The following is a 23,828-nucleotide window of genomic DNA, read 5'->3' on the forward strand; positions in this document are numbered from 1 at the left end:
GCACAGCAGCCCCGCAGCAAGTCAACTGCATGGACGTTCAAGGTTGCTAGGGTGAAAGCTACACGTAGGTGACGCCCCTCTCATGGGTCTGGCACTTAATTGCTTCTGATTCCAAGATTCTGTTGGATTCCATTGACTTGACACGGTTAGTTTCGGGTGTATAGAACCCTTACGGACACATCAGTACGATTTTTCAGGGTACTGCAGCGATCTCGACCTTCTTGTTCAGGTACCCTCAGAATCATGCAGGTCCATCATGAGATTTAAACGGCGGGGTCGATGTACGCGGGGCATTTTTACGCATGATGCCATACCAACGTGAGCTTCAGTTACGGCACAAAGAAACATACTTGATTAGCAGCTTGGGGTGGGGCATCGAGATACTTGATTATATCTTTCAATTTATCGGTGCATCCTTTTGTTCACCAACACATGCCAGCAATGGTCATCACAGAGGTTCACGTTGGATCTCAATTATTCTTTGTTTGACCGTCCCTAGGAAATATGTAGAAGTCGCCATATTTGGTTCCTCACTCCATACTGCACCCCGATGCTACATGTCTGTAGGGGTATAATGAGCACCAGGTCGATCGTAGCATTCGTTGAGCGTTTGCAGCTAATCAGAAGCCCGTCAAAGCTTCATGTTCCCAGACTCGATCGAAGGATAGCGGTAGATAGTTGAGGGACTTAGTTAATCTTCTGGAGCTCAACCTCGCTGAAGGAGTAGTCAGTAGGCTGTTCATTTATCTGGTAATATTCAATCAACTTACAAGAGGAGGGTGGCGTTGGGGGGAATGGCGCCGGGGAAGCCGCTGTTAACTATGTTAGTTGTTTCTTCATGGTCTAGCTTGACGGCTCCAGAGGCATCATGTCCAATGGCCCTAATTTGTGAGCTTACCGAGCGCCGTAGCCGTAGTCACTGCCAGTGACGGTTAGCATTCCAAATATCAACTAATCTGAGGATGTTGAGAACACTTACGGAGTGATGTCGAGAAGGGCCTTCTCGCCGAGCTTCATTTGGGTAACACCCTCATCCCAGCCTATTTGGAGTCAGCTTTGGTGTCTTATGCGTTACAGATCCGAAACTGGATAGGGAGACGCACCCTTGATGACCTGGCCAACACCAATGGGGACCACAAAGGCACCACGGCCGACGGAGCTATCGAACCTGTGAAGAGAGTTGTCAACTGCGTTCAAGAGCGGTGGGCGTACGAATGAACATACTGGTCACCCTTGTTGTCAGGCTTGGACTCGTCCTTGATCCAGCCGGTGTATTGGATGGTGACCTTTTGGCCGACCTGAGGAGAGGCGCCGCTGCCCTCGGAGATGATGGTCTTCTGAACACCCATTATGGCTTGTGTGAAAGAAAAGTTGCGAGGTTGGGTAAAAAAGGGATTGATTCGAGTGGTTGTGCGAGTAACGCGGGAGATGGATGCAGGAGAGAAAGGGCGCATCTTGAAAAAGAGGAGGCGAGCGTGGAGCTTTATACCTACAGTACCTAAACCTAACAGCTGAGCAAGCGTTGGGACGAGGCAAGTGAAATGCAGTGCTGATGCGGTGCCAGGCCCAGGAACAGGAACAATGGGATTTCTTCTGTTGAGCTCCCCGTATGATCAATGGCTTCAGAAGCTCGATAAGCTCTTTCCATTGGATCTCAGGGTAGCAAATGGCGGGGCAGTCAGATCGACAGCGGGGCAATGGCAACTGGAATGACGATTGGTACCAATCAGCTTGTCTGAAAGCCCCACTAGGGATGACGATTGGGAGAAGCTCACGGAATCCAAGGAGGTCACTAACAGCTAAAAGATACTTCCATTCATCAGCCTTTTCATCACCTTGAACGAGTACATATGGCACAATAGGAACACCAGTTGGTCGGGGAGTTAATGTCACTCATCATTCGGATAAAATACCGCATTAAAGCAGATGTCGTGATTGTCCTTGGCCGATGTAAGAAGGGACTCAGACCCTGAATAATGGCACGTATTGATGAGAGATGTACCTTGCTTTGGAGGTACACCCGCTATGGCTATATGTGCTGCAAGAAAAGAGTATCTTTTTAAATAGGTACTTAGAATCCTCACCAACATCATCCGCGTTAAGCAGTTCGCGGGGACAAAAGATTAAAATAGTAACATTCAAGAAGGGGACGTTGAATCAGAACAGCTAAGTTACAGTCCAGCGTGTCCTAATGGCATCGCTTCAGCTTGCTTTAGCCACCAGCTTCCCCGTGTCTTCCTTTGCTGTAGCTGCTCAGGCAGCGCAGCAACCAGTTGCGAAAATCACAGTGCTCTAGGGTAAGGGGTATATCATGCGTCTATGAACTTATATGAGTAGAATCATCTTCGGCACTTATGTTATATTCTTCCAGTTACTATTCACTCCTATCTGATTGCATTCCCAATACAGTCTCAGCTTCATGTAGTAGTTGTATGTAGTGTAAGATTCGTAATTGATAAAGCAGAATGTTTGAGTCATTGTTGATTTTGACATCTAGAGTAATGACTATCAAGAAAACGCTACACATTACTTTGTGAGATACCGTCCTTCATTATCACTACCTGTAGGTATTGGAATCAGATGATAGACTTAGAAATTCATATGAGCGAATATTCAGTATTCTCATGAAGCGTCCTGATGTTACTTGATCGTGCCATTTTATGCCCCCAAATGCCACAAAATTAACTGGAATTCGATAACTGGTGGCATTTATAAGCTCTGGACGCTGTCGCGAAAGACTATGGCCGCACAGCATATTAAACTAATCATAAAGGGCTGATAATAAAGCTGGCCCGTGAGGAGCATGATCGTCCCGGCTCGAATCAAGGTTCAGCAGCGTGTTTGATCTTTGGTGCATGGTTACTTGTTCTGGTGTAATTCCTCTCAACTAAGGAGTAGCACATACTTTAACTTGAGTATGAAAGCATGAAGCATCACGGAGCAAAAGAGCGTTGCATTGAAAATCTCCAAAATCAAGAAAACCTGAATTTTCTTTCTCTTATGCACAGTAATACTCGACTTGGGTAACATCGTCAAAGCTACGGAGTCCAATGATAATATTGAAATATCTATAAAATGGTACGAAGCTCCGCAACTAACGATGTGAGACATCAGCTTCAGCAAAACAATTATCGCTCGACACTCTCTTTTCAAACATGACCAACTTCTTCAAAGCAGCGCTGTGCGCTTCCATGCTTTTCTTGGCTGGAGCACCAGCCAAGGTTAATCGCACCAATGCTGTCCTCACTGTTCTGGAAGAGTACAAGGACTTGACCGCATTCTATGAACTCTTCAAGTCAACAGGAGGTGGCATTGGAATTCCCGAACCTGCATTCGAGGAGCGTTTCAATGACAACAACGTTGGTCTTGACTTCAGCATCCTCGCCCCTACCAACGAGGCGATTGCTAAGGTCCATGGCCTCACGGAGAAGCTGACCACAGCAGTTGGTTATCCTCTCTTGACCACTCTTCTCCGTACGCATATCTTGCCGGGCAAACTCGTTCCACATGATCTATACAATAAGAACATCGTCTCGATTGAGGGTTTCTCAATTCATACTGACTCGAAGGGGGTTATCACCACCAACCCAGGCTTGACGAGGACTGATGTGCGCGCTCGCACACAAGCTAAACTCCTGAAAGACAAGAAAGGCAAACCAATCCGTGTTCCCGCTTCGAACGGCATCGTGTACAAAATTGACAACATTCTTGATCCATTGCTCACCTATTTCGGTGAAGACTCCGCCAGAAATCACAGCTCTCTACCAACCATCAAGCACTCCCCTTCCAAGTCAATGAAGGATATCTTGGCCGCCGACCCTGAGACATCTCGCGTCAGAGAGCTGCTATATACCGTTGCACCGTGGTTCCCCAGAGATCGTCTTGATATGTCGTTCTCCGGACGTCGCACAAAGGAGAACTCCAAGGTTGTCTACCTCGTGCCTTCGAATGAAGCGCTAAAGTCGTTCACCAAAGTTGCTGAGGCACCTGGTAACGCCGATGCGACACGGTTCTTCCTAATGGCAGGTTTCGGAAGAATGGATGGAAAACATATCAAGGGGCGCGCGGGATTCAAGCTCGAGGTTGAAGGGGGGAGGGTTATGAATGCGGAGGTTGAGAAGAGGGACTGTGGTTCGAATGGTTGTGTATGGAGGATTGGGAAGGTGATTGATTCAGTTTATGGTCTCTTCTAAGGTTTCACTTGCTAATTAGTGCTGGGATCGCTTTTTGTTTATCTATGTCTGTACTTTATGTGAAATATGCATTGGTTAAGGAAAGTCACTGCTATGGTGAATATCAGGAGTGTATAGCAATGGCTCGACGTTTCATCCACTAAGAAACATTATGTCACAAAGAATAGCACAAACTCTTTCAAATGATATATGGATATAAACGATTTCAAGTTAATATGCTTGCTTGCTATTTGACAATAACCAGCGTTTGAATCAGACCGCGACACAGACGGGGCAAAGGCTTGACTTAGGTGAGTATGTAATGTACCCTGGATGGTTATTTCTTGCCTATGCATGTTTTGGCAAGAAAGATGACCACCCAGCCTATGCAAGCCAGCTTAACGAACGGCTGAGGCTTGATTTGGATGCTGATATGAGACCATGATAGTCCACGTGGGGTCTGTGCCGTATCTGAGTAGGCAAGTAGCGAAGCTATGTGCGGCTGAATGTATTGTTGTTGAGTGATGCCGTTCACGGAGTTGCCGAATACCAAGAACAGCAATCTATTGGTCTCCTCGTAGATATGTGTTTTTTGTGTATATGCCCCGTGGCTATGAAATTAGGTGTCAGTTTGGCAATAACGGTAACAACATGCATAAGGCATCAGGAAGCTCAAGAGCAGGCCAATAAAGGTGGCGGAATGACTTCTCATTCGCTATTTCGTAAAACAAGAGTTTCTGAGTTATCGCTAACACGTTCGGACATTTAAACAACCTTAGTTAGATTGGGCTGACTGGTTCGTATAAAGGTTAATTAGACATGGGTTTGGCAGATTTTGAATGATGGACATCAAGCAGCCTTAGATTTGATAATGGAATGATTAGATGGAGGCTTTGTTATTGTCTAGAACAAGGGCCTGGCCAACATTGGATCCGAGATCCGAGCTTGAGCCTTCAATGAACTAATTACATTAGTAGCCACATGTTAGTGTCCTGACTCAAGCTGAGGATTGCATTTCAATGTTGTGAAGCAAGCAGACGGCTTGCGTGTAAGTGAATATTGTTACCAGAAGTGGTAGTAGGTAATGATTGGAGAAAAGATGTGAAACTTTAGAATGTCGATCATGAACAAGCAAAATCGAAATTTACGACGCAGATCTCATGATTGAACTAAAAGTCGTTTTGACAGGCGAGCCGCGTTCCGAAGCCATCGCGTAAAGAATTGCTAGGCTGTGCCGAGAAAAATGATCAGGGTCCCCTAAAAGCCCCATCTAAGTGGGTGAATCTCAAGGGGTTTCCACGCCGGGCGGCACTCATAGCCGCTACAGCCCAGCCCTTGGCACATCAAATGCCGCTATAGCCGTGAAGTCCTGCATGCATTTCCCTGTACACAACTCGAGGTGACGTCAGAAAATAGCAAATTCAATGGTACTTTTAATGACTTGGCCATGAGAGCTTGCGACGCTTCATGGCGCCAAGAGATGTTGAGTTATACAGCTGTTATGGGTAGACCAAGTCTGACCTTGGCTGAAGTTCTCATGCCACTGTAACAAGATTAGGAGAAAGGTACCATTATCATGGCCTGGTTGGCATGGCGCTCAAATATAAGCCACCGTCTGCCGCCATTATAATAGTTGCAGTTCTAGTTCAGCTCCAGAGCCACGGTTGCGACGGCGCTTATCACACCATCTAACGAGGACAGGACCCTTACGAACCAGCCTCTTTTAACCGTTATTGAACCCAACCCTCCTCCTTCATCGTCATAACAAAACCATCCTTCGGGTACCCGGATGATAGGACATTATTTCGTTCAAGTGACGCAGAGTTTTTGGTTACTATATCGAGTAGTATATCCTCCGGCGCAAACTCGTTAGATCACAATCTTGATCTTTCTTTCGCGTTCTTCAGCAGAAACAAGGGTCTAGAAAATGACCACTCCAATCAGCAGCACCAACGGCGATGGCCAAACGAACGGTCACAGCCACGACGAGACAGCGACACAGAATGGCAATGGAGTATCACAAGAGCAGACAAACGGTGCGAACCCACAACAAAATGGACAGGAGTATCATCATGACCACGCTATAAAGCGTCCTACAAAGATTGGAACCGGCCTTAAAGACCGTGTACATCAGATTACAAAAGGACCTCCCGGTGGCTTCGACCCGACCCCTCTTCCTGATGCGCCGCAAGGCTATACCATTCGATTCATCTTCCACGGCGCCTCAAATCTTGCTCCTGGCGACTTTGTTACAGCCTCTTCAGATCCCTTCCTTCATGCGACTCTAAAAGGTACTCAGCCGAAGCGGCATAAGGAGGATCCCGATCTCACCCACCGTACGAAAACCATAAGGAAGACGACCGAGCCGGAATGGGAAGATGAATGGATTGTCGCCAACGTCCCGCCAACAGGCTTTACTCTCAAGTGCCGAATGTACGATGAAGATTTCCCCGATCATGATGATAGGTTGGGCAATGTCACAATTAAAGTGCCCAGTATAGGCCCAGACTGGAAAGGCATTCCCGCTCCTGGTCGTGTGTATGAGGCTAAGAAGCGCATGATGAGCAAACGAGCATATCTGGCCAAAGCTATTAGTAGTGTTGTTACCCACAACATTCACATGACACCTCTACTGCGTTTGAGCATGGAGCTTTTGGGACCGTCGGATCCGCCTTATGCGCAAATGTACACTGTTGGACCAACAACATGGGTCAAACATTTCAGTCCTCTGATCGGTCGAATCGCCGGTGTCAAGGTCAACGCTAATGCCGAGGACGATGCCCGAGTGGATGAAGATCAGCAAGTCGACCAAGACGGGAACAAGAAGAGCAAGACACAAAAATATGAGTATGTTGCTTGTTCAAGATGAAAATGGCTATGCTAACATGTCATCAGTTTCCAAGCAAATGAGATGCAGCTTCAAGGACCAGTGCCTCCCAAGCTGTATCATCGCTTTGTCGAGTTTAGACCTATTATTGCATCGATTTACTCTTCAGCGGGCTTGCGCGGCACAATCCTGAACAAAGCACTGCACAGCCAGCATCGTCGTATCTATAATTTCAACGCATCGACAGAATATGGCGATTTCGATGCATGCTCGCCAGAGGCTTCAGAGCAATTCCTGAAGCTTGTTCACTTCGACGAAGGAGGTCGCACTTTTACCTATGTTCTGACCTTGGACGGCATGTTCAGATTTACAGAGACTGGCAAAGAATTCGGTATCGACATGTTGAGCAAGCACACTATGCATTCGGATGTTGAGACGTACATCGCCTGTTCAGGCGAATTCTTTATTCGGCGGCTTAAGAAGCCTCTTGCTTCAGATGATGTGCACCCTCACACCAAGACACATCCGCAGGAAGACATCCCTGGAGGTCCACCAAAGGAACATCCTCCACATGATCCTGCATATTATCAACTGATCATCGACAACGATTCCGGAACATACCGACCAGACAAGTCAACCCTGCCATACCTGAAGGAGTTTCTCGAGAAGAACTTCCCAGGACTGGGTATAATTACGATGCATTGGGAAGACCAGGAGCTGCAGGATATGAAGAAGAACCAGCGTAACGTCAAGAAGAACGAGGGCAGAATGATCAACATGGTCATGAACAGAAGTCAGAGCAGTATCAGCTCAGCCGAGAGCGAGTTGGATGCCCGTGAGGAATCTTGGCAGCAGGGACACAAGAGTAAGCGAGAGGCCGCCTACGAAGCTTTGGAAGATCCCCATAAAGTTAAAGATGCGGTCAAGTCTATTGTTCCCGGCTTGAAGTCGGAGAGGGGAGAGAGCTCTAAATGATCGGTTTCTGACTAACGGCTGAAAATAATTTGTACCTTGATTAGATGGACTTCTCAGTATTGGCGAAAGGTTCCTGTATGGATTTCATATACCACTTTTGCTTTGTCACTCTTGCATTCCTTGATACCTTTCTTCTTATGTCTAGGTAGTAATATATAGTCTTATTCTAATCCAGGAGCCTGCTCGCCACCATATATGTATGCCGGCCTCCTTTGATCACAAGCTTGGTTTAAGTGCTACCCATTGACTTGAGCAGGTCGCCAGCACTTCGCCTTTCTCATCCTTCATCTCACCTCTGACCTTTGTCTTCCGACCATCAATCTCTTCTGCAACAGCTGTGATGCAGACAACGCTGTCTGTTGGCACAGGCTTGAGATACTTCACGTCTATACCACCCGTCACGCTATGCGTCTTGAACGCCCTAGCCTCTTTACCCAAAGTCCCATTCAAATCAAAGATGGTACCCATTGACTCATCCAACAACGTCGCGACAATTCCGCCATGAACCATCCCAGGATACCCGCTTACACCTTCGCCCACTGATACAAGCACCGCGATTTCAGTGATGTTATGTGCAGGATCCTTGGCGACCTCAAAACTAGGCGCACGAAAGTAACTGATAAGATGCCTCAGGCCACGAGAATTATTGAGTGTGTTCCCAAAAAGCTGATCATGCGCTTGTGACTTTGGTATGCGACATGAAGGAAGAAAAGGGATCGCATCAGGAGCGCAGAGCAGAGAAGCCGTCCATGGATGAGAAGCAAAGAAGGACAATTCCGAGGCGAACAAATCAGGTGGTGCGTTCTCTGGCACCAGGTCAAGTGCAGGGCAGAGGATTGAGTTGTGGAAGGGTGGGAACTCCATTTTGGCTGACGAGAAGGCTTTGATGCTGATGTGTGAGAGAGTCGTGTTTGCGGGAGGTCCGATGATGCGATTTCGGACCCGGGAGTGCGGGGCCGATCGGGAGATGTAGAAGCTCGGCAGTTGAGTGGAGATGGGTCTTAGAAGCTTGGAAATTTGCATTATATAAGAGTTGATTGATCAATTGTTGAGATGAGAATGAAAAGAGAGGAAATGTGAGGCTTTTGCCTCTGGTTTATGGAGGTCGATCGACCTGAAATCAAGGATGTGGCAGTCATTGTGAAGCCGAGGTACGTATGCAGGCTTGTCCCATTATGGTGATGAAAGCCAAAAAGGCCACTCCAATTGGATGCTACCTTAATCTGGTTGATCTTATAGAAGTTTTATATCAGCCATCGCCGTGTTGAAATGGTATATATAGGGATTTGAATATGATATTGTCTTTTGACCGAAGAACCTCTGCGGCCAAACTTTCATTTAATGGCCCTTGTCGTGGTCGTTATGTCAAGGCCTCGTTATTGCAGAATTGACGTTCCATTAATAAGAGAGTGCAGTGCAGTCTCCTTGGCAATATGCAACAATGGAAATCCCAACATTTAGCTTTACAGCTGATTCTTATCAAGCTCTAGTGGATCTGGAGCTGTTTAAGGCTATCATTAAGGTTATTTGCGTAAGGTTTGTCCAAGTGATGAAGTGTTATATAAGCTTATACAAACAATATAATGAAAAGGACGGCATAATCAATCTGCGCATAACAAATAATAATAGGATTAAAATAATAAGAAAGAAAACATTGATTTTTATTCATTTTCTTAACATATATTCACTATCGGAGAAATACGATCCCATCTGTTATCCTGTTCGCTCACCACATGATTCAATGTGGAAGGAACTAAGCCATCACCTTCAAACTGCCACTGATGGCAACTGCGAACTCTATCGCAGTCGCCGAGCGCCCCTTCCGTGTGTAAGCCAACCGTGTTGAGCTCACAACATCTCTTTCCCCTTTTCCTTCTATCCCTCTTCTCTTTCCTCGTTTGTGTTTGTTCACATTCTCTTGCGGAGCGAGCGCTTGGCCTCCTCGTTTCTTCCCATCATCAACTCCAAGGCTTTGCCCTCACCAAACATCAACATGGAGGGCCATCCGGAGCATCATCGAGGACCGACCTTCTCACCTGAGCATATCGAGATTCTTATCACTATAGAACGAGTCGGAGCAGGATGTTCTATGATCGCTATCATTCTGGTGCTGCTGACCTTCGGCCTTTTCAAAAAACTTCGAACAACTCCTAATTTGTTTCTCATCTTTGCCTCAATCGCAAATGCCGGTGCGAGTGTTGCATCTATGATCGGCTATGATGGTCTTGAAAGGGGTGAGGGATCACATCTTTGCCAGGCTCAGGCATTCATCTTCGAATGGTATGATATTTGACTCACGTTATGGTTTAACACTAACCTCTTTCCCCAGGTTTATGCAGTCTGACCCTTGGTGGTCACTTGCCATGGCTATCAATGTGTTTCTCGTGTTCTTCTGCAATGCCGATCCTCGAATGTTTCGCAAGTATGCCTGGCTATACTGCATGATCTGTTTCGGTGGTCCTCTTATTCCAGCAGTTGTTTTGATATCAATCCGCAACTCACCTGAAGGTCTCATATTTGGAGATGCTACTGTAGGTGGTTTTTAACCGTTCTTCTTTCACTAGTATACTGACAATGTGTAGCTCTGGTGTTGGATCGGGACTGACTGGAGTCTTGTTCGCCTCTACGCCTACTACATCCCAATCTGGGTATTTTCATTCCTCTCCATCATGATCTACATCGCTGTTGGATACCACGTTTTCCACACTCGAAATCAGATCAGGCATATGGTGATGGATGTTATTGGCAACGCCGAGAAGAATGATCATATTCCTTATTCGAGTAGTGAGCACAGAGGCTCCTCAGAAGCGGTAGCCTTCCCACCTGATGCCAGTGAGGCAGGCGAAGCTGACTTTTGTCCTCAGAATCTCACACCTCGTCAGGACTTCTATGGTACTGCAGTCACAGAAGTTCAGATTACACGCGAAGACCCGAGGCAAGTAATCCAACAAGAGCCTACACTTCCAAGTCCTCCTCTAGCCGCAATGCCTCCTCGCATCCAATCTTGGGTCCTACCTAGTTCTTTCGAGCATATTGAACCGTCGAGTTCTAGCAGAGCTCAACGATTCGAAACACTCTGCACATCCGACAGTTCTCGCCAGCCACCCTCCTCAGTAATGACTAAACTTCGTGCCGTCAAGTCTAACGCTTCTATGAAACTCAGACAATTTGATCCAGTCAAGATGGCATATTTGCGCACCAGCTTCATCTTCGGCCTCGCTGTGTTGATCACTTGGATTCCGAGCTCCGCCAACCGGCTGTACAGCCTGACGCACCACGACAGGATCAGCTTTCCCCTCAGTGTCGCCAGTGGCTGTGTGCTTCCCTTGCAGGGTGTTTGGAACGCCGTGATCTATTTCACCACCAGCTGGAAGACCTTCAATGAGGAAATGCGTGTTCTCAGGTTCAAATGGTTCGGAGGGGCCGAAGAATGTACAAACGGGGTCCGTCTCAATAGCCGACTTGGTTCAAGCAAGGGCAGCTATCGAAACACCTTTGAGCGAACTCGACAACTACGCGCCTACTCGGTTGAGGATGCAGAGAAACCGGTTTCGACATGATTTATATTATATGTAAGAGAAACTATATGGATGGAGTCAAAAAAGGTAATGTTTCACACATTTGTCTGAGGGAAGCACAAATGTTACATAACTTGTCATGTCTTTACAATTCGCCGTCACAGGCATGGATCACCGGGTGTTAAAATGGGGTACAAGCGTGGATAGCATCAGCTGCGATGTATCATTATTAATTCAAAATGCCTTATGACTTAAATATTATATGGCCATGATGTTTTTGCAGGCAGACAACCTTCAGGCATCATAGATGGCCTCGCCCTCAGCAGCATCCACGTTCTCTCGCACAACTCTTTCGACAGCAGCTGGAATATCCTCATCACCATCGAGTAGATCATACCAGCCGTTCTTGACACCGTCGGCAGCGAGAAGATGTGAGGCAACCTCAGCAACAGCCTCACGGCTAACACCGTTCTTAGCGATGCTCTTGGTTTTGCCAAACTCAACTTTGGTGGCTGGGTCATCAGTCAGAGTTCCAGGTCTCAGATCGATGCCAACAAGAGTAGGACTCTTCTTGGAGACCTTGTAGAGGGTCTCATCGGCCTCGATCTTGGCCTTGTAGTAGTTTGCCAATACGCCGTTGTTGACCTTTTCATTGTACTCATCCCACTCGCCGGCAGGCCACCATGAAGCACCAGATCGACGAGAAGCTAGGTATGAGATAAGAAGGAACTTGGTGATGGTGGGTACAGATGCTGCGGCATTGATGAAGTGAACGGCGGCATCTCGGTCCACCTTGAAAGTCTAGGAGGGGTCAGTAAGTGAGCTGATCTGAAGAGGATGGGGCTGGTTCATACTCTTTCTGCGCCACCTTTACCTCCGGCACCTGTATCTCATCAGTATTGGCCCAAGAGTGATTCTCGTATGTTGACCTACCAGCACTCCAAGCAATATAATCGGGCTTGACTTCATTCAAGATACTCAAGGCCTTATCCTGGGATGTGACATCCTCAATGCTACGTACTAGGACATTGAGTTTACCGGGGAGGCCGGCACCAAGTTTTTCGATGGCAGGGGTCTGTTCAGAAGTTCGGATGACGCTGGTTACAGTCCACGAACGCTTGAGAAGGAGAGGAGTGAGAAGCTGGGCGATTTTGCCGTGGCCGCCAAGAAGAAGAACGTGATGAGAAGCCATTGTGTATAAGTGAGGATGGGTCAATTGGGTCAAAAGAGGTTGGATTTGTCGATAAGAGTTATGAGATACTGAAAAGATTAGATACTGGTCAGATAATCTGATTAGAGTTGGACCTTGGGTATTTATCTACTTTAAAGCTACAGGGCAACTGACGAATTCTACGAGGTATGACGACATTCGTAACAAAGCGGGGCAATCAACCATTACTAATTCTGAAAGGATAACGGCATTTGATATTATGGATCTTGGGATTGACGAGATTCGAATGATTTTCCTCGCCATCAAGGTGATTTTTATATCATACTGACCTGAAGTTCCCTGGTTATGCTGGGGGTTGTGATGTCAGGGCTGATGGTGTTAGTGGTGTTGTTAGACTGACTCGGAGTTTAGCTGGAGTTGATGACATGCATAACTGGCATTTAAATAATATCTTTCTACTCGTCTTACTAATACCATGAACTCATGTTCTTTTAACTAATGGTTAAAACATACTCTTTTGGCCCCAAAGCAAAACCCTCATTCTTAGTTCTCATGTTGGACACATACTGTTATGCCGCTTACACCAGAAAGTAACGCTAGATTCTGAGATGAGACAGCCCAAGCTACCTACCAAGCAATACAGGCAATCTCCATGCGAAGATCTATGGTTTTATAGGTAGCCATATCACTCAAGCAAAGAGATTGTTATTCTCACCCAGTACTGCTTTATCTATTGTTTGAATAAATATGAAGTCGCAATCTGATGCATTTCACAAGCACAAACGCTTAGGTAAGCCACCTACGACTTGGAAGATCTCGGGAGTTGCGGAGCTTGGTCGACTAAACCGCTTACGGTGTGCTCAACCATTGGATGCTCTTTCTCACTGAATGCTGTATATCACCCTAAGATTGTGTTTGCCTACTGACGGTCAGTCGTGAAGGGGTGGTGTTCTTGCATTTATGAGTCTTATATGAAGGCCTGCTGTTCTCTCAAATTTGCTTATCCTACACCAGTCCCCTCATCCTAGCTTTCTTGCTACAAATCGCTCAACCCTGTCTACTCATCGTAAAAGTGAGCCTCGGACAGGGATTGTATAGGAGTCATTGAGCTCTTATATGAGTATCTCCAGGTACTTATCCGGCGTGAGAAAAATGGCTAAGACGGTTTGTATTGTTGGTAAGTCACGCCTTGCTATCTCTGACAGCTTCGCTGAGTATTGTAGGCGCTGGTCCTTCGGGACTTGTCGCAGCCAAAACGCTGTTACACAACACTGCCCCCGGCGAATTCAAAGTCACCATCTTCGATGCCCAGAAGGATATTGGAGGTCTGTGGCCTACGTCAAAGACGGACAATGGCAGACAGGTCCACCCATTTATGTGGGCGAACCAGAGCAGACATACAATGCAGTTTAGTGAACTTGCCTGGGAAGATAGTGATCCTCAACTCCCACAAGGTTGGATGGTTGGAAAGTATCTTCACAGATATCTCGAGCGGTTCCTGAAGAGCAACAAGGACTTTGAACTCAAGCTTGGTACACGAGTTGAGAGTGCAGAGCGGCCGAAGGGGTCATCTAATGGTTGGGTTGCCAACACCAAGTCAGATGCTGGAACTGAAACAAGGAACTTTGACTATCTTCTTGTTGCTTCTGGTTTCTTTGGAAAGCCAATTATACCCGAGAGCCTTGAGAAGCAGACAGCTATCCCTGTTGTCCACAGCAGCCATTTCAGGGAAGTGAAGAGCCTTCTGGGCAAGGGCAGACCTGGTGGTGGAAAGATCCTCGTCGTTGGTGGGCAGATGTCTGGTGTTGAGATTGCTGGAACTATTGGCGCTCATCTTTCCTCCGAGGCCAACTCACCCGATCCATCGAAGATTACCGATATCGACAAGTACAGTATTCATCATGTCATTCAGCGCCCGATCTGGGTATTTCCTCTTTATACCAGTCCCAAGCCTGCAGAAGTCGCAGCGCCATTTCTCCCTCTCGACTTTTCTTCATATAACCTCAACAACCGTCCTCGACCCCTGACCAATACACAAGGACACATCCCCGAAGCGACAGCAAAGGTGGTCCACAGCGTCTACAAAGGCGTTCTTGGCTCTGATCAATCCGAATACTCCCCACTGCTCCAAATCGATGGCACAAATGATGATAAGCAGCCCTATTTAGCTGTCAGCGAATGGTACACTGATTTTGTTCGATCTGGAATGATTTCTTTGTCGAAAGGCAAAGTTGAAAGCCTCGGAGGATCTACGGCAACACTGTCCGACGGCACAAAGATTGAGGACATTGCAGCAGTGGTGGTTGCGACAGGTTTTGATGCTTCACCTTGCATAAACTACCTTCCTGAAGACGTCTTGAAGGCACTTCATTTCTCACCAAAACATATTGATCAGCCTGTCGCCCTGGCTTTCCATGGAACTCATCACCCCGAAGTGCCAGATCTAGGCTTTGTGGGATTTTACAGATCTCCTTACTGGGGTGTGATGCAGATGCAGGCTCGGTTTGTGGCTGCGCTGTGGTCAGACAATGTATCCCCTGGTCGTGAATCTGAGATCTTTATGAACAAGCTTCGCGATGACATCTCGATTCAGCGAACACTCGAATTGCGAAATGATCCCCGAGTATCGCAGTTCCCAATGGGCGACTACCCTTATCTGGTGAATGAGATTGCAGAGGCACTTGAGTTGAAGATTCGCCAGCCTCTTGAGCCTCCAGTTCCCAGCTTACCACATAACAATCTGCCATTGGACATGCTCACACCGGCGAGGTACTCAAATCCTGGTGACGATCAGGATTCAAAGGATGCTGCGACAAAATCACTCGAGCAGACACGCAAAGATGCAACTGATGGTCTGACGACGTCAAGATTCGTGGCCCACGCTGTTTTTCGAAGTCTTCTCGGTACATGGAAACTCGAGCGCGATCTTGTCAGCAAACTACCCTCACACCCGAGCGGACACTTTAGTGGAACCGCGCAGTTCCTCCTCCGCGAGAAGACGAACGATGGCTTGCGATGTGCGGTCAACGCTAGCGAGGATTCCCCTAGCGATGATGAGCTGGGCATGGAGTATCTCTATATCGAAGAGGGGGAGTTCAAGACCGAACAGGGATTTGGCTTCAAGGCCACACGCCGTTACGTCTGGAGATATGACGAGCTCAAGGATGTGCTGAGCGTGTGGTTCGCTAAACCAGAGGATCTGAAGCGTGCAGACTATCTTTTCCACGAGATTGAGTTCACAGAACCGACAAATAAGGGATGGAAGGCCAAGGCAGGACATTTGTGCATTGATGATTACTACGATGTCAAGTACAACTTTGCCTTCCAGGCCGTGAACCTGAAGGAATGGGGCATCGAGTATACGGTTAAGGGGCCGAAGAAGGATTACACCATCAGCTGCACTTATAAGCGTTAGAGAAAAGACCAAAGAAGTAATAAGAAACCAAGCTCTTCAGCTCCCCAATGGCTAGGTATTGTTGTGACATCTCCTCGGACGAGCAAGGCAGGGATACGGACCGGGCCGATGTCTTGATGGATTGCTCCACACGCTGTGACAAGATGCATGATAGCATTTAACCTTAGATATGATCTACTCGGGTAATGTGAGATGCATCCGGGTATCGTGGAGGAGCCGATCGGCTGGGTCTTGCTGGCCTATTATCATCAGATCATCCGTAACTGCATGATACCTTCTAACTGCAACACTCAACTACTAATTCGCGATTCCGATTTCACAGCCCGAGCATGGTCTCAAAGAGATTTCTTCAGGAAGATATCTCACCTTGAAGGCCATACAAGGCCCAAAAATGCCAATGCATCGTAGATTGTTGCTCCACAGTGATGTGAGATCCGAGATTCGTGCGTTTGTTCGGTTTTAATCGAGTAGTCCAAATGAGTTTGGTAAGGCGTTTGAAGGAGAGTGATAATCAGTCTAATATCATGTTCTGGATCGTATTCAAACTCTTTCTTCTTATAAAACGGCATACTTGCATATCGATACAGAGAATCCTTGATGGAGGTGGTCTCAAATATAGAATTAGGTGTCAACGCAGGAGAGGATAGTCCAGTGAATACTCCACAAGTACTGCTTCATTTAGTAGAGGATGCATATCAGACCATTGCTGAGATGCAACATAGCCTTGTATACGAAGTGCCAATGCCTTCCCGATGACTCACGCATTGCTCATGATATCAATCAAACCTTCAAACGAGGCCATAAATGAGATGCTGCAACGCTCACCGAATTGCACAAGCGTCCAGTGGTCACCGTTGATATGTCACCGAAGCTGACCTTGCGTATATCCTTGTCCGTTTCAAGCCCAGCTGGGGCCTTTGTGATCCTATCAAGATCGATCTTAGAAATTACAACTTTCGATTGTTGAAATCAGACCATAAAGAAGGGATGGTTGGGGCTCTGCGTGCCTTGCATATCAGACAATAAATAGTCCCATCCATTAGGGGCCGGGGGTCATTAACCCGGATCCCCGGGACATGGACACCGAACGATTCCGGGGACATTTTTATGGGAGATGAGATTAGGGTCAGAAGAGCCTCGGTTGATTTGGCGAGCGTGGGGTGCATACGAATTATACTGGATTTATCTTTGCAGCAAGCTATTAAAATAATGTATTTTGATCGCCTATACTTGTTCGGTGTTGGTATTGACGTAGGAATGCGTCTCCTAAGAAACAACAACAATGACAGCTGAAAATGAGTGTTAGTGAAAAGCTTAATCATACGTTGAAGCCCAACTCAATCGTCAGCCTCAAAGATAATAATAATCGCCTCCTTTCTTGTAACAGTTGCACACACATGCTTGGCGTCCAAGCTATGGATATTGGTATGGTCTGATTTTCCAAGGCACATGCTGACGACACCGCTGTAATTGGAGATGGTTGATCGGTGTATGTGCTGAAGCTGGATAGAGTTATTGGATGTGACCTCCTTTTTTCCCCCCTCGTGTAGGGGCTGTGCTGAGTGGGTTCATAGATGATCGAGTCTGAATTATTGAGAATAGAGGAATAATTGCTAGGTGTTTTAGGTATTTTTGGTGAGTGTATATATACTTCAAGTTGAAGCTCCCCGTTCCTGGTGGAGAACGCCCAGAAACGTCCATATTTACCTTCCAAGCTTCAAAAACCCCGCGTAATTGGATCAAGGAAAGAGCTTAGCTGTCAAGCAGTCACACAACACATACCTTACTTATTTATTTCTTCCTCTTCAATCCCTTGTATAAGCTTTTCATCTCTTACATCTCTATCTCTTCCTCCTCTTCCTCAACTTCAATCCGACTCATCCTTATCTTATCATCATGAAGCTCGCCGTATTCAGCACAAAACCCTACGATAAAAAGTACTTGTCGTCAGTCCTCGGCGCCAAGCACGCAGAGTCTGGCATCGAGCTCATCTTTCACGAATTCGCTCTTAACGAAGATACCGTTTCCCTCGTCGATGGAGCCGATGCCATTTGCGTCTTCGTGAACGATGTCGTCAACGACAATGTCATCTCCGCCCTGTCAGAATTTGGCGTAAAGGCTATTTTGCTGCGATGTGCAGGCTTCAACAATGTTGACCTCGATGCCGCCCAGCGTCTCCGCATAATGGTCGCCAATGTCCCCTCTTACTCTCCCGAGGCTGTTGCCGAGTTTGCTGTTGCTCTGATTCAGACCCTCAACCGAAAGACCCATCGCGCTTACAACCGTGTTCGTGAGGGTAACTTTGCTCTCGATGGCCTTCTCGGAAAGACCCTCTATGGCAAGACTGTCGGAATTGTCGGTGTTGGCAAAATCGGCCTTGCTACTGCACGCATCATGAAGGGTTTCGGCTGCAGACTCCTTGCATATGATCCCTTCCCTTCACCAGCTTTTGAGGAGTATGGCGAGTACAAATCTCTCGAAGACCTTCTGCCCCAGTGCGATATTGTTAGTCTTCATTGCCCTCTCATGGAGCAAACACGGCACATTATCAACCGCAACACTCTTTCTCTGATGAAAGAGGGTGCTATGCTAGTCAATACCTCTCGAGGTGGCCTGCTCGACACCGAATCTGTCATTCATGCCCTCAAGACAAACCATATCGGTGGCCTTGCACTTGATGTGTACGAGGCTGAAGGCGAACTCTTCTACAACGACCACTCGTCGACAATCATTCAAGATGATAAGCTCATGCGTCTCATGACGTTCCCCAATGTGGTTGTTTGTGGTCATCAAGCCTTCTTCACCGAGGAGGCTCTCACCGAGATTGCCGAGTGCACCCTCAGCAATCTTGAGGAGTGGATAGAGACCAAGACAAGCAAGAACTCTCTCACCAAGGACCTCAAGTTGCGACGCCGTGAATCACTACCCGTCCGCGCCATCTAAAGGGGTCCCATTATTTACTTTTCTGTTCTGTTCTTTGTTTTCGCGGCGTTTAGGAGAGGGAGAGTCGATGATCCACTGGAGATAACAACCCTTTGCTCCTATCCTTGTTCGGGCAAAAGTTCACTCCTCTAGTGGGATGCTATCACGGCCGAGCCGGGAACTAGAAGGAGATGAAGAGCGATCCCTGCTGCCATGTTCTTCACCAAGTGGGCCCTGTCAATGAAAGCTCTGATGCGACCCATTTCATCGCCGAACAGTACCGATGAAGAATAAGCTTGCATGAACGCCTTCCGACCCCCTGAAAACCTAGTTGCTGTGTACCATTGATAGTGATTCAAGCATCGCGTCTGTTTCTTCGTTTTCGTTCCGTTTTCGTCCGGTTCCGGTGGTGAAAAGAAATATTCTTGGAAGTCAGCAAAGTCTCGTTTATCAGGCTAGGATACTTCTCGCAGACACATGAAAGAGGCACTGATTGATGGTTCAGTGTGTTGATTAAAATGACATTAAATTCAAGGGTATTATGCTAAATATCCAAGTCCCCTTTAAATAATTTTCCGTGCATATTATCCCTATATGCAAGTCCTGTCCAGGCATTAAAGTCCAACCTCCTTGTGCCACCCCAAGTCTAAGTCTAATTCCCAGTCTATTTTGTTGTGAAATTGTCCAAGGGACAAGTTGGAGAGCCAATCTAGTGCAATTGGCTTAAGGGTTGCTCACGTAGCTGCGAGCACGGCGAAGATCCTCATCCTCAGAGTCATCACGGACTTGAGCGCCGCCATGAGTGTTACCACGGCCCTTGGCCTTCTCAATATCGTCGACAGTCTCGTCATCACCAGCGTAGGCGTACTTGCTACGCCCACGGATCTTAGCACCGTACTTCCAGAACAGGAAGGGAATGGCACAGCAAGCAAGACTGATGAAAGCAAGGAGTGTTGAGGCCCATTGATCGTTAAGACGCTCATACATCTGCTCAGTGAAGAGAACAACTGCAGCGCCCCAGAAGCTTCGGATGCAAGTCTTTGCAGCGAGAGCGGAAGCAGCTTGATGCTGATAAGAGTCGACAAGGTAGTTGTTGGCAGAGTTGTAAAGGAAGATAAAGCCAAAGCCGACAGGAAAACCACCCATAGCAGGGCCGGCCCAAGAAAGCTCCTTGTATGAAGTCCAGGCGAAGATAAAGAGACCAATGGGAATGAACCAGCATGAGGCCATCATGGGAATAAGACGAACCTCAGCGGGAGGATGACCATTGTGCTTCTTGACGAGCGAGATGTAATGGCTGTTTACCCAAGGAGAGCAAGCAGCTGAGAGGAGAACACCAACAGCGACAGGAATGAACATGAGACCGGTCTTTCCAGCAGAGTAACCCTTGCCCTTCTGGTAGATGATAGGGAAGGCAACGAAGAACATGTACAGAAGACCGTAGAGAACACTCATGTACACGGAGATAAGGAAGACGATGAGCTCGCCAAAGAGAAGCTGGAAAGGTCGAATAAGGAAGATTCGGAGACGCTCAGAGAGAGGTCGAAGATCCAGTTCCTGCTCTGTAACGTGGTCGGTTTCGCCAGTGGCAGCTCGAAGCTTGCGAGCTCGGCGGGCGAGAAGAGTAGGGGCGTAAGTCTCAGGGACGGTGAAGGTGATGAGAATCCAGACGACGAAGGCGAGGATGAGCTGGATCCAGTAGAGCCATCGCCAACCAGCGGCATCAGAGAGGAAACCACCGACAAGAGGACCGACTGATTCATTCGTTAGTATCTGGATAAGTGAAGGTGTTTAAAGGTAACTCACTAGCAGGACCGATAAAAGGAGCAGCAGAGAATGCAGCCATGGGAACACCACGCTCTTCATTCTTCCACAGATCGGCGAGAGTACCACCAACAAGGGTCATGGGTGCTGAGAAAGCAATACCATCGATGGCTCGGCAGACAAGAAGAGTCTCAATGTTCTTTGCCACAGCACAGGGAATAATGAAGATGACAGCGACAAGAAGAGTAGAGCCACTGAACAAGGTTAGTGACAATCACCAAATATCTTAAGCTGAGATGACTTACTAGATGATTCGTCGACCGTAAATCTCAGAAAGAGGTGCAAAAACCATAGGTCCAACACCAAAACCCACAACGAATAAACTAATACTCACAAGAGCAAGTTCATTGCTAACATTCAAATCCTTAACCACGCCCGCGATATCGGCAGTGATAACACTAGAGCAGAACGCAACAACGAAGCACGTCAGCGCCACAACCATAGTGCACCACCACTTATAAGCCTTGCTCCAATTCTTAGGATTCTCCTTATCTCCGGGGGTGAAAGTAACAAGCTTATATCGCCTCTCCTGTCCAGGCTCATGGTTCGTTGACTTTCTCGCGATCTCCTCAGGCTGGATAGGACCGGGGATAGCACCGCCTGGAACTTCAACGCGGTACTCGTCTAGGTTGGCGTTGGCGCTGAGGGTTCGGTAGGGCAGGTCGATATCTAGATCTGGATCGCGGGTTTCTTTCTGGGAGCCGTCGTGGGAGTGAGTGTGGGTGTGGGAGAGGGAGCGACGGATGCGGCTCATTGTTGTTTGGTGCGTGTTCAGGGGCGCGAAGGTGGTGTCGTCTTCACGACCTTCTAGAGTTGTCGAAGAACGATTTGGATTTTGTTGATCCATTCTGTTTGTTTGGCTGGTTGATAGTGTATTACAATACTCAGTATGTAAGGTTAATATAGTAAGTCAAGGAGAGTAGAGTAGATGGATAGAGTATGAGAATCAAGTCAATGTCTCAAGATGCTCAATAGAAAATAAATCTTTCATAAACTGGGCCATGCCCACCTCTATATACTTACCCCATCTCATCCCATCGCTTTTACCAAAGATTTCTCATTCAATGAGAATGGTAACTTTGTCCCCACATGAATTGATATCGCCGCACCCGAATTCCGGCGCTGGGCCGTCAAGGTGGGTCCTCGCCACACGGCTCAAAGACCCACTCTTTGCGGATGCGGCTGCGAACCGTGCGGCTCCATCCGAGAACTTGAGTGTGTTTACAAGGATAAGCATACATCACAAATTTACCTGTTTTTGCTGGAGACACTCGCTTGGTTGGTTGGGAATACTTCGGTGTTGGGGTGTAGCATTATCGATTCATTATTTGCTTCTTCTGATCAGGGGATGAACATGTTACATGCCTTTTGCATCCTTGCTTGTTTGTGAGCCTCAATATCAGCCGCATCTTTTTCATTCTCTTTAGTTCTGTCCCTCAATTCTAGTCTGATCCCTTTAGTTTAAGCTTTATTCAAATAGGGCTATGATTATCTTCCTTTAGTCTTCGGTCTCAGTCCGTAAAACACATCAACGGGCGTTTAAGAGCCTCCACATCGGAACCGTCGCTTCCGATGTGGGCCCCGTGACATCTAAGCTTCAGCGCCGTCATCGGAACTTGGACTTGGACTGGGCTGAAACAATGAGACTAAAATCTCAAGCTTCACGCCAACGTCATTGCTGCACCAACCCCTGTTCACTCTTCGGTAATAATCCTTGTAACGGATGCTTAGACTATCATGTTACTTATTGATGCTATCAACTGATAATGCAATCTCTGGTCTTTCCGGAACGTCGCCGAATCTCTTTGTCTCTCCTCTCTAACAACTAGTCAAGCTCCCTCTCGAGTCTTCAATAAAGTTTGTCTACCACTCCCGAAATATAATCTTAGTAACAAGACTCCCATGTTCGTAGGTCGGCGGTGTTTGCCCAGTCGTGTCCGGTTTTATCTTTAGGGCAATCTCTGCACTTGTCAAAGCTTTAAAAGAAACATCTGGCGCTGCAACCACCTGCTCCTCTTCTGTCATATTGTAGTCGCCCTTAGAATCGACCTGTCTCAGACTCCCATTGGCCTCCACAACTGTACGATGAGGTGTGTCTTGATGACCGACACGCAAGGCCCACGCCCGGGCCCACCCCTGCACGCAGAACGCCCAGAGAATCATATCAGCTCCCGAATCCAGGGCAAGCTCCACCAAATTGCAACAGATAGCAACTGGTAGTCCTCGAATTTCGAGTGGATATGTTGTCACTTCTGCGAAACTGTCGCCCTCAGAGTCAATCTCGTTGCAACTTCCCTTGGGCCGTGAGTCTATCTCAACCAACAAGCTGCCATTTTCATCATGTTGGGTGGCATTCATGCAATGCTGACGACATAGGCCGTGAGATATGACGGCAAGCACATCTGGCGATATCATGTAAAGAACAACCATCTGTTTGTCTGTGTCTGAAGATATTGACGGATCGGGGTTGATAGGTCTGGTGAAGATGTCCTCTCCTAGACTGTCGTATCCACTACCAACCGAAAATGTCGCCATGACACAGACCCCGAATCTCGTGTCAGATACAGCTGTGTACAACACGGGCAGTGTTGACGTCGTATTCATTGGAGGACGAAATTGGGCCTTGCAAATTAAGCGATCCAAAGACCCTCCCGTTGCATCAGAGCCCAAAGAAAGGGTCCCAGTTCTGGGATTCGTGTACAAAACATGGTCTCCATCGCCCAAGGGAACAGGTCTGTAATGATCCCTGATGTTGCTGGTGGTTATTCCTTGGGTTGGGCTTTGTTCTCTACTGCGATGCTGCTGTTGCTGGCCATAGTCATCGCAGGCTTCCATAAACGGGGAGGATTGATCGTATATTCTGACGACTCCACTCAGAAGGGTCATTGCCGTGACCCCTGTGTCGCTCCCTAAAGTCAAGCCGCTGGGCTTGCTACCGGAATGTTGAAGACGTTCCCGACTGGTCCGAATAGATTACCGAACGTCGCCGGAGTCGAAGTGCATC

At 47.4% G+C, this 23,828-nt stretch overlaps 10 protein-coding genes across 10 annotated transcripts; 5 read left to right on the plus strand and 5 right to left on the minus strand.

The window, feature by feature from the left end:
• Positions 1-375: 375 nt before the first annotated feature.
• Positions 376-1,617, minus strand: FOBCDRAFT_259464 (uncharacterized protein). Its single transcript, XM_031179551.3, has 6 exons — positions 1,225-1,617; positions 1,104-1,168; positions 980-1,040; positions 899-919; positions 771-812; positions 376-715 (listed from the first exon to the last, which is right to left on the minus strand). The coding sequence occupies exons 1-6, from the start codon at positions 1,452-1,454 to the stop codon at positions 688-690; spliced, it is 447 nt and encodes a 148-aa protein (XP_031045438.3). The 5' UTR covers positions 1,455-1,617; the 3' UTR covers positions 376-687.
• A 1,481-nt stretch (positions 1,618-3,098) lies between these two features.
• Positions 3,099-4,255, plus strand: FOBCDRAFT_220377 (uncharacterized protein). Its single transcript, XM_031179550.3, has one exon. It carries the CDS (start codon positions 3,156-3,158, stop codon positions 4,191-4,193), a length of 1,038 nt encoding a protein of 345 aa, XP_031045437.2. The 5' UTR covers positions 3,099-3,155; the 3' UTR covers positions 4,194-4,255.
• A 1,844-nt stretch (positions 4,256-6,099) lies between these two features.
• On the plus strand, positions 6,100-7,974 carry FOBCDRAFT_199949 (uncharacterized protein; the record flags this gene model as incomplete). The annotated part of the gene is made up of 2 exons (XM_031179548.2): positions 6,100-7,019; positions 7,068-7,974. The coding sequence occupies 2 exons, from the start codon at positions 6,100-6,102 to the stop codon at positions 7,972-7,974; spliced, it is 1,827 nt and encodes a 608-aa protein (XP_031045435.2).
• A 216-nt stretch (positions 7,975-8,190) lies between these two features.
• FOBCDRAFT_199950 (HotDog domain-containing protein) lies at positions 8,191-8,838 on the minus strand (the record flags this gene model as incomplete). Its single annotated transcript, XM_031179549.3, has 1 exon — positions 8,191-8,838. The coding sequence occupies one exon, from the start codon at positions 8,836-8,838 to the stop codon at positions 8,191-8,193; it is 648 nt and encodes a 215-aa protein (XP_031045436.3).
• A 1,129-nt stretch (positions 8,839-9,967) lies between these two features.
• Positions 9,968-11,534, plus strand: FOBCDRAFT_318089 (uncharacterized protein; the record flags this gene model as incomplete). The annotated part of the gene is made up of 3 exons (XM_054704165.1): positions 9,968-10,254; positions 10,304-10,505; positions 10,557-11,534. The coding sequence occupies 3 exons, from the start codon at positions 9,968-9,970 to the stop codon at positions 11,532-11,534; spliced, it is 1,467 nt and encodes a 488-aa protein (XP_054560140.1).
• Positions 11,535-11,680: 146 nt separating this feature from the next.
• On the minus strand, positions 11,681-12,821 carry FOBCDRAFT_220384 (uncharacterized protein). Its single transcript, XM_031179546.3, has 3 exons — positions 12,426-12,821; positions 12,347-12,375; positions 11,681-12,293 (listed from the first exon to the last, which is right to left on the minus strand). The coding sequence occupies exons 1-3, from the start codon at positions 12,682-12,684 to the stop codon at positions 11,787-11,789; spliced, it is 795 nt and encodes a 264-aa protein (XP_031045433.1). The 5' UTR covers positions 12,685-12,821; the 3' UTR covers positions 11,681-11,786.
• A 734-nt stretch (positions 12,822-13,555) lies between these two features.
• FOBCDRAFT_220386 (uncharacterized protein) lies at positions 13,556-16,272 on the plus strand. The gene is made up of 2 exons (XM_031179543.3): positions 13,556-13,840; positions 13,887-16,272. Exons 1-2 carry the CDS (start codon positions 13,780-13,782, stop codon positions 16,076-16,078), a joined length of 2,253 nt encoding a protein of 750 aa, XP_031045430.3. The 5' UTR covers positions 13,556-13,779; the 3' UTR covers positions 16,079-16,272.
• Positions 16,273-17,706: 1,434 nt separating this feature from the next.
• On the plus strand, positions 17,707-19,479 carry FOBCDRAFT_28465 (uncharacterized protein). Its single transcript, XM_031179542.3, has one exon. The coding sequence runs from the start codon at positions 17,975-17,977 to the stop codon at positions 19,019-19,021; it is 1,047 nt and encodes a 348-aa protein (XP_031045429.1). The 5' UTR covers positions 17,707-17,974; the 3' UTR covers positions 19,022-19,479.
• A 31-nt stretch (positions 19,480-19,510) lies between these two features.
• Positions 19,511-21,813, minus strand: FOBCDRAFT_158821 (major facilitator superfamily domain-containing protein). Its single transcript, XM_031179537.3, has 3 exons — positions 21,070-21,813; positions 20,807-21,018; positions 19,511-20,754 (listed from the first exon to the last, which is right to left on the minus strand). The coding sequence occupies exons 1-3, from the start codon at positions 21,669-21,671 to the stop codon at positions 19,724-19,726; spliced, it is 1,845 nt and encodes a 614-aa protein (XP_031045424.2). The 5' UTR covers positions 21,672-21,813; the 3' UTR covers positions 19,511-19,723.
• Positions 21,814-22,687: 874 nt separating this feature from the next.
• Positions 22,688-23,710, minus strand: FOBCDRAFT_131519 (uncharacterized protein; the record flags this gene model as incomplete). Its single annotated transcript, XM_031179536.2, has 1 exon — positions 22,688-23,710. The coding sequence occupies one exon, from the start codon at positions 23,708-23,710 to the stop codon at positions 22,688-22,690; it is 1,023 nt and encodes a 340-aa protein (XP_031045423.2).
• Positions 23,711-23,828: the final 118 nt, after the last annotated feature.

The sequence above is a fragment of the Fusarium oxysporum genome, chromosome IV, assembly GCF_013085055.1.
Source record: "Fusarium oxysporum Fo47 chromosome IV, complete sequence".
NCBI classification, from domain to species: Eukaryota; Fungi; Ascomycota; class Sordariomycetes; order Hypocreales; family Nectriaceae; genus Fusarium; species Fusarium oxysporum.

What these genes read in the sequence shown, in the direction of transcription:
- FOBCDRAFT_259464 (XM_031179551.3), bottom strand. Translation starts at nt 1,454, where the DNA reads ATGCGCCCTTTCTCTCCTGCATCCATCTCCCGCGTTACTCGCACAACC. An exon ending in TGTTGGCCAGGTCATCAAGG is followed by an intron (nt 1,041 to 1,103) that starts GTGCGTCTCCCT and finishes GACTCCAAATAG; the next exon opens with GCTGGGATGAGGGTGTTACC. An exon ending in GCCCTTCTCGACATCACTCC is followed by an intron (nt 920 to 979) that starts GTAAGTGTTCTC and finishes CGTCACTGGCAG; the next exon opens with TGACTACGGCTACGGCGCTC.
- FOBCDRAFT_220377 (XM_031179550.3), top strand. Translation starts at nt 3,156, where the DNA reads ATGACCAACTTCTTCAAAGCAGCGCTGTGCGCTTCCATGCTTTTCTTG.
- FOBCDRAFT_220384 (XM_031179546.3), bottom strand. Translation starts at nt 12,684, where the DNA reads ATGGCTTCTCATCACGTTCTTCTTCTTGGCGGCCACGGCAAAATCGCC. An exon ending in TTATATTGCTTGGAGTGCTG is followed by an intron (nt 12,376 to 12,425) that starts GTAGGTCAACAT and finishes GATGAGATACAG; the next exon opens with GTGCCGGAGGTAAAGGTGGC. An exon ending in GTAAAGGTGGCGCAGAAAGA is followed by an intron (nt 12,294 to 12,346) that starts GTATGAACCAGC and finishes GACCCCTCCTAG; the next exon opens with ACTTTCAAGGTGGACCGAGA.
- FOBCDRAFT_220386 (XM_031179543.3), top strand. Translation starts at nt 13,780, where the DNA reads ATGAGTATCTCCAGGTACTTATCCGGCGTGAGAAAAATGGCTAAGACG. An exon ending in TAAGACGGTTTGTATTGTTG is followed by an intron (nt 13,841 to 13,886) that starts GTAAGTCACGCC and finishes TGAGTATTGTAG; the next exon opens with GCGCTGGTCCTTCGGGACTT.
- FOBCDRAFT_28465 (XM_031179542.3), top strand. Translation starts at nt 17,975, where the DNA reads ATGAAGCTCGCCGTATTCAGCACAAAACCCTACGATAAAAAGTACTTG.
- FOBCDRAFT_158821 (XM_031179537.3), bottom strand. Translation starts at nt 21,671, where the DNA reads ATGGATCAACAAAATCCAAATCGTTCTTCGACAACTCTAGAAGGTCGT. An exon ending in TACGGTCGACGAATCATCTA is followed by an intron (nt 21,019 to 21,069) that starts GTAAGTCATCTC and finishes AACCTTGTTCAG; the next exon opens with TGGCTCTACTCTTCTTGTCG. An exon ending in TCCTTTTATCGGTCCTGCTA is followed by an intron (nt 20,755 to 20,806) that starts GTGAGTTACCTT and finishes CGAATGAATCAG; the next exon opens with TCGGTCCTCTTGTCGGTGGT.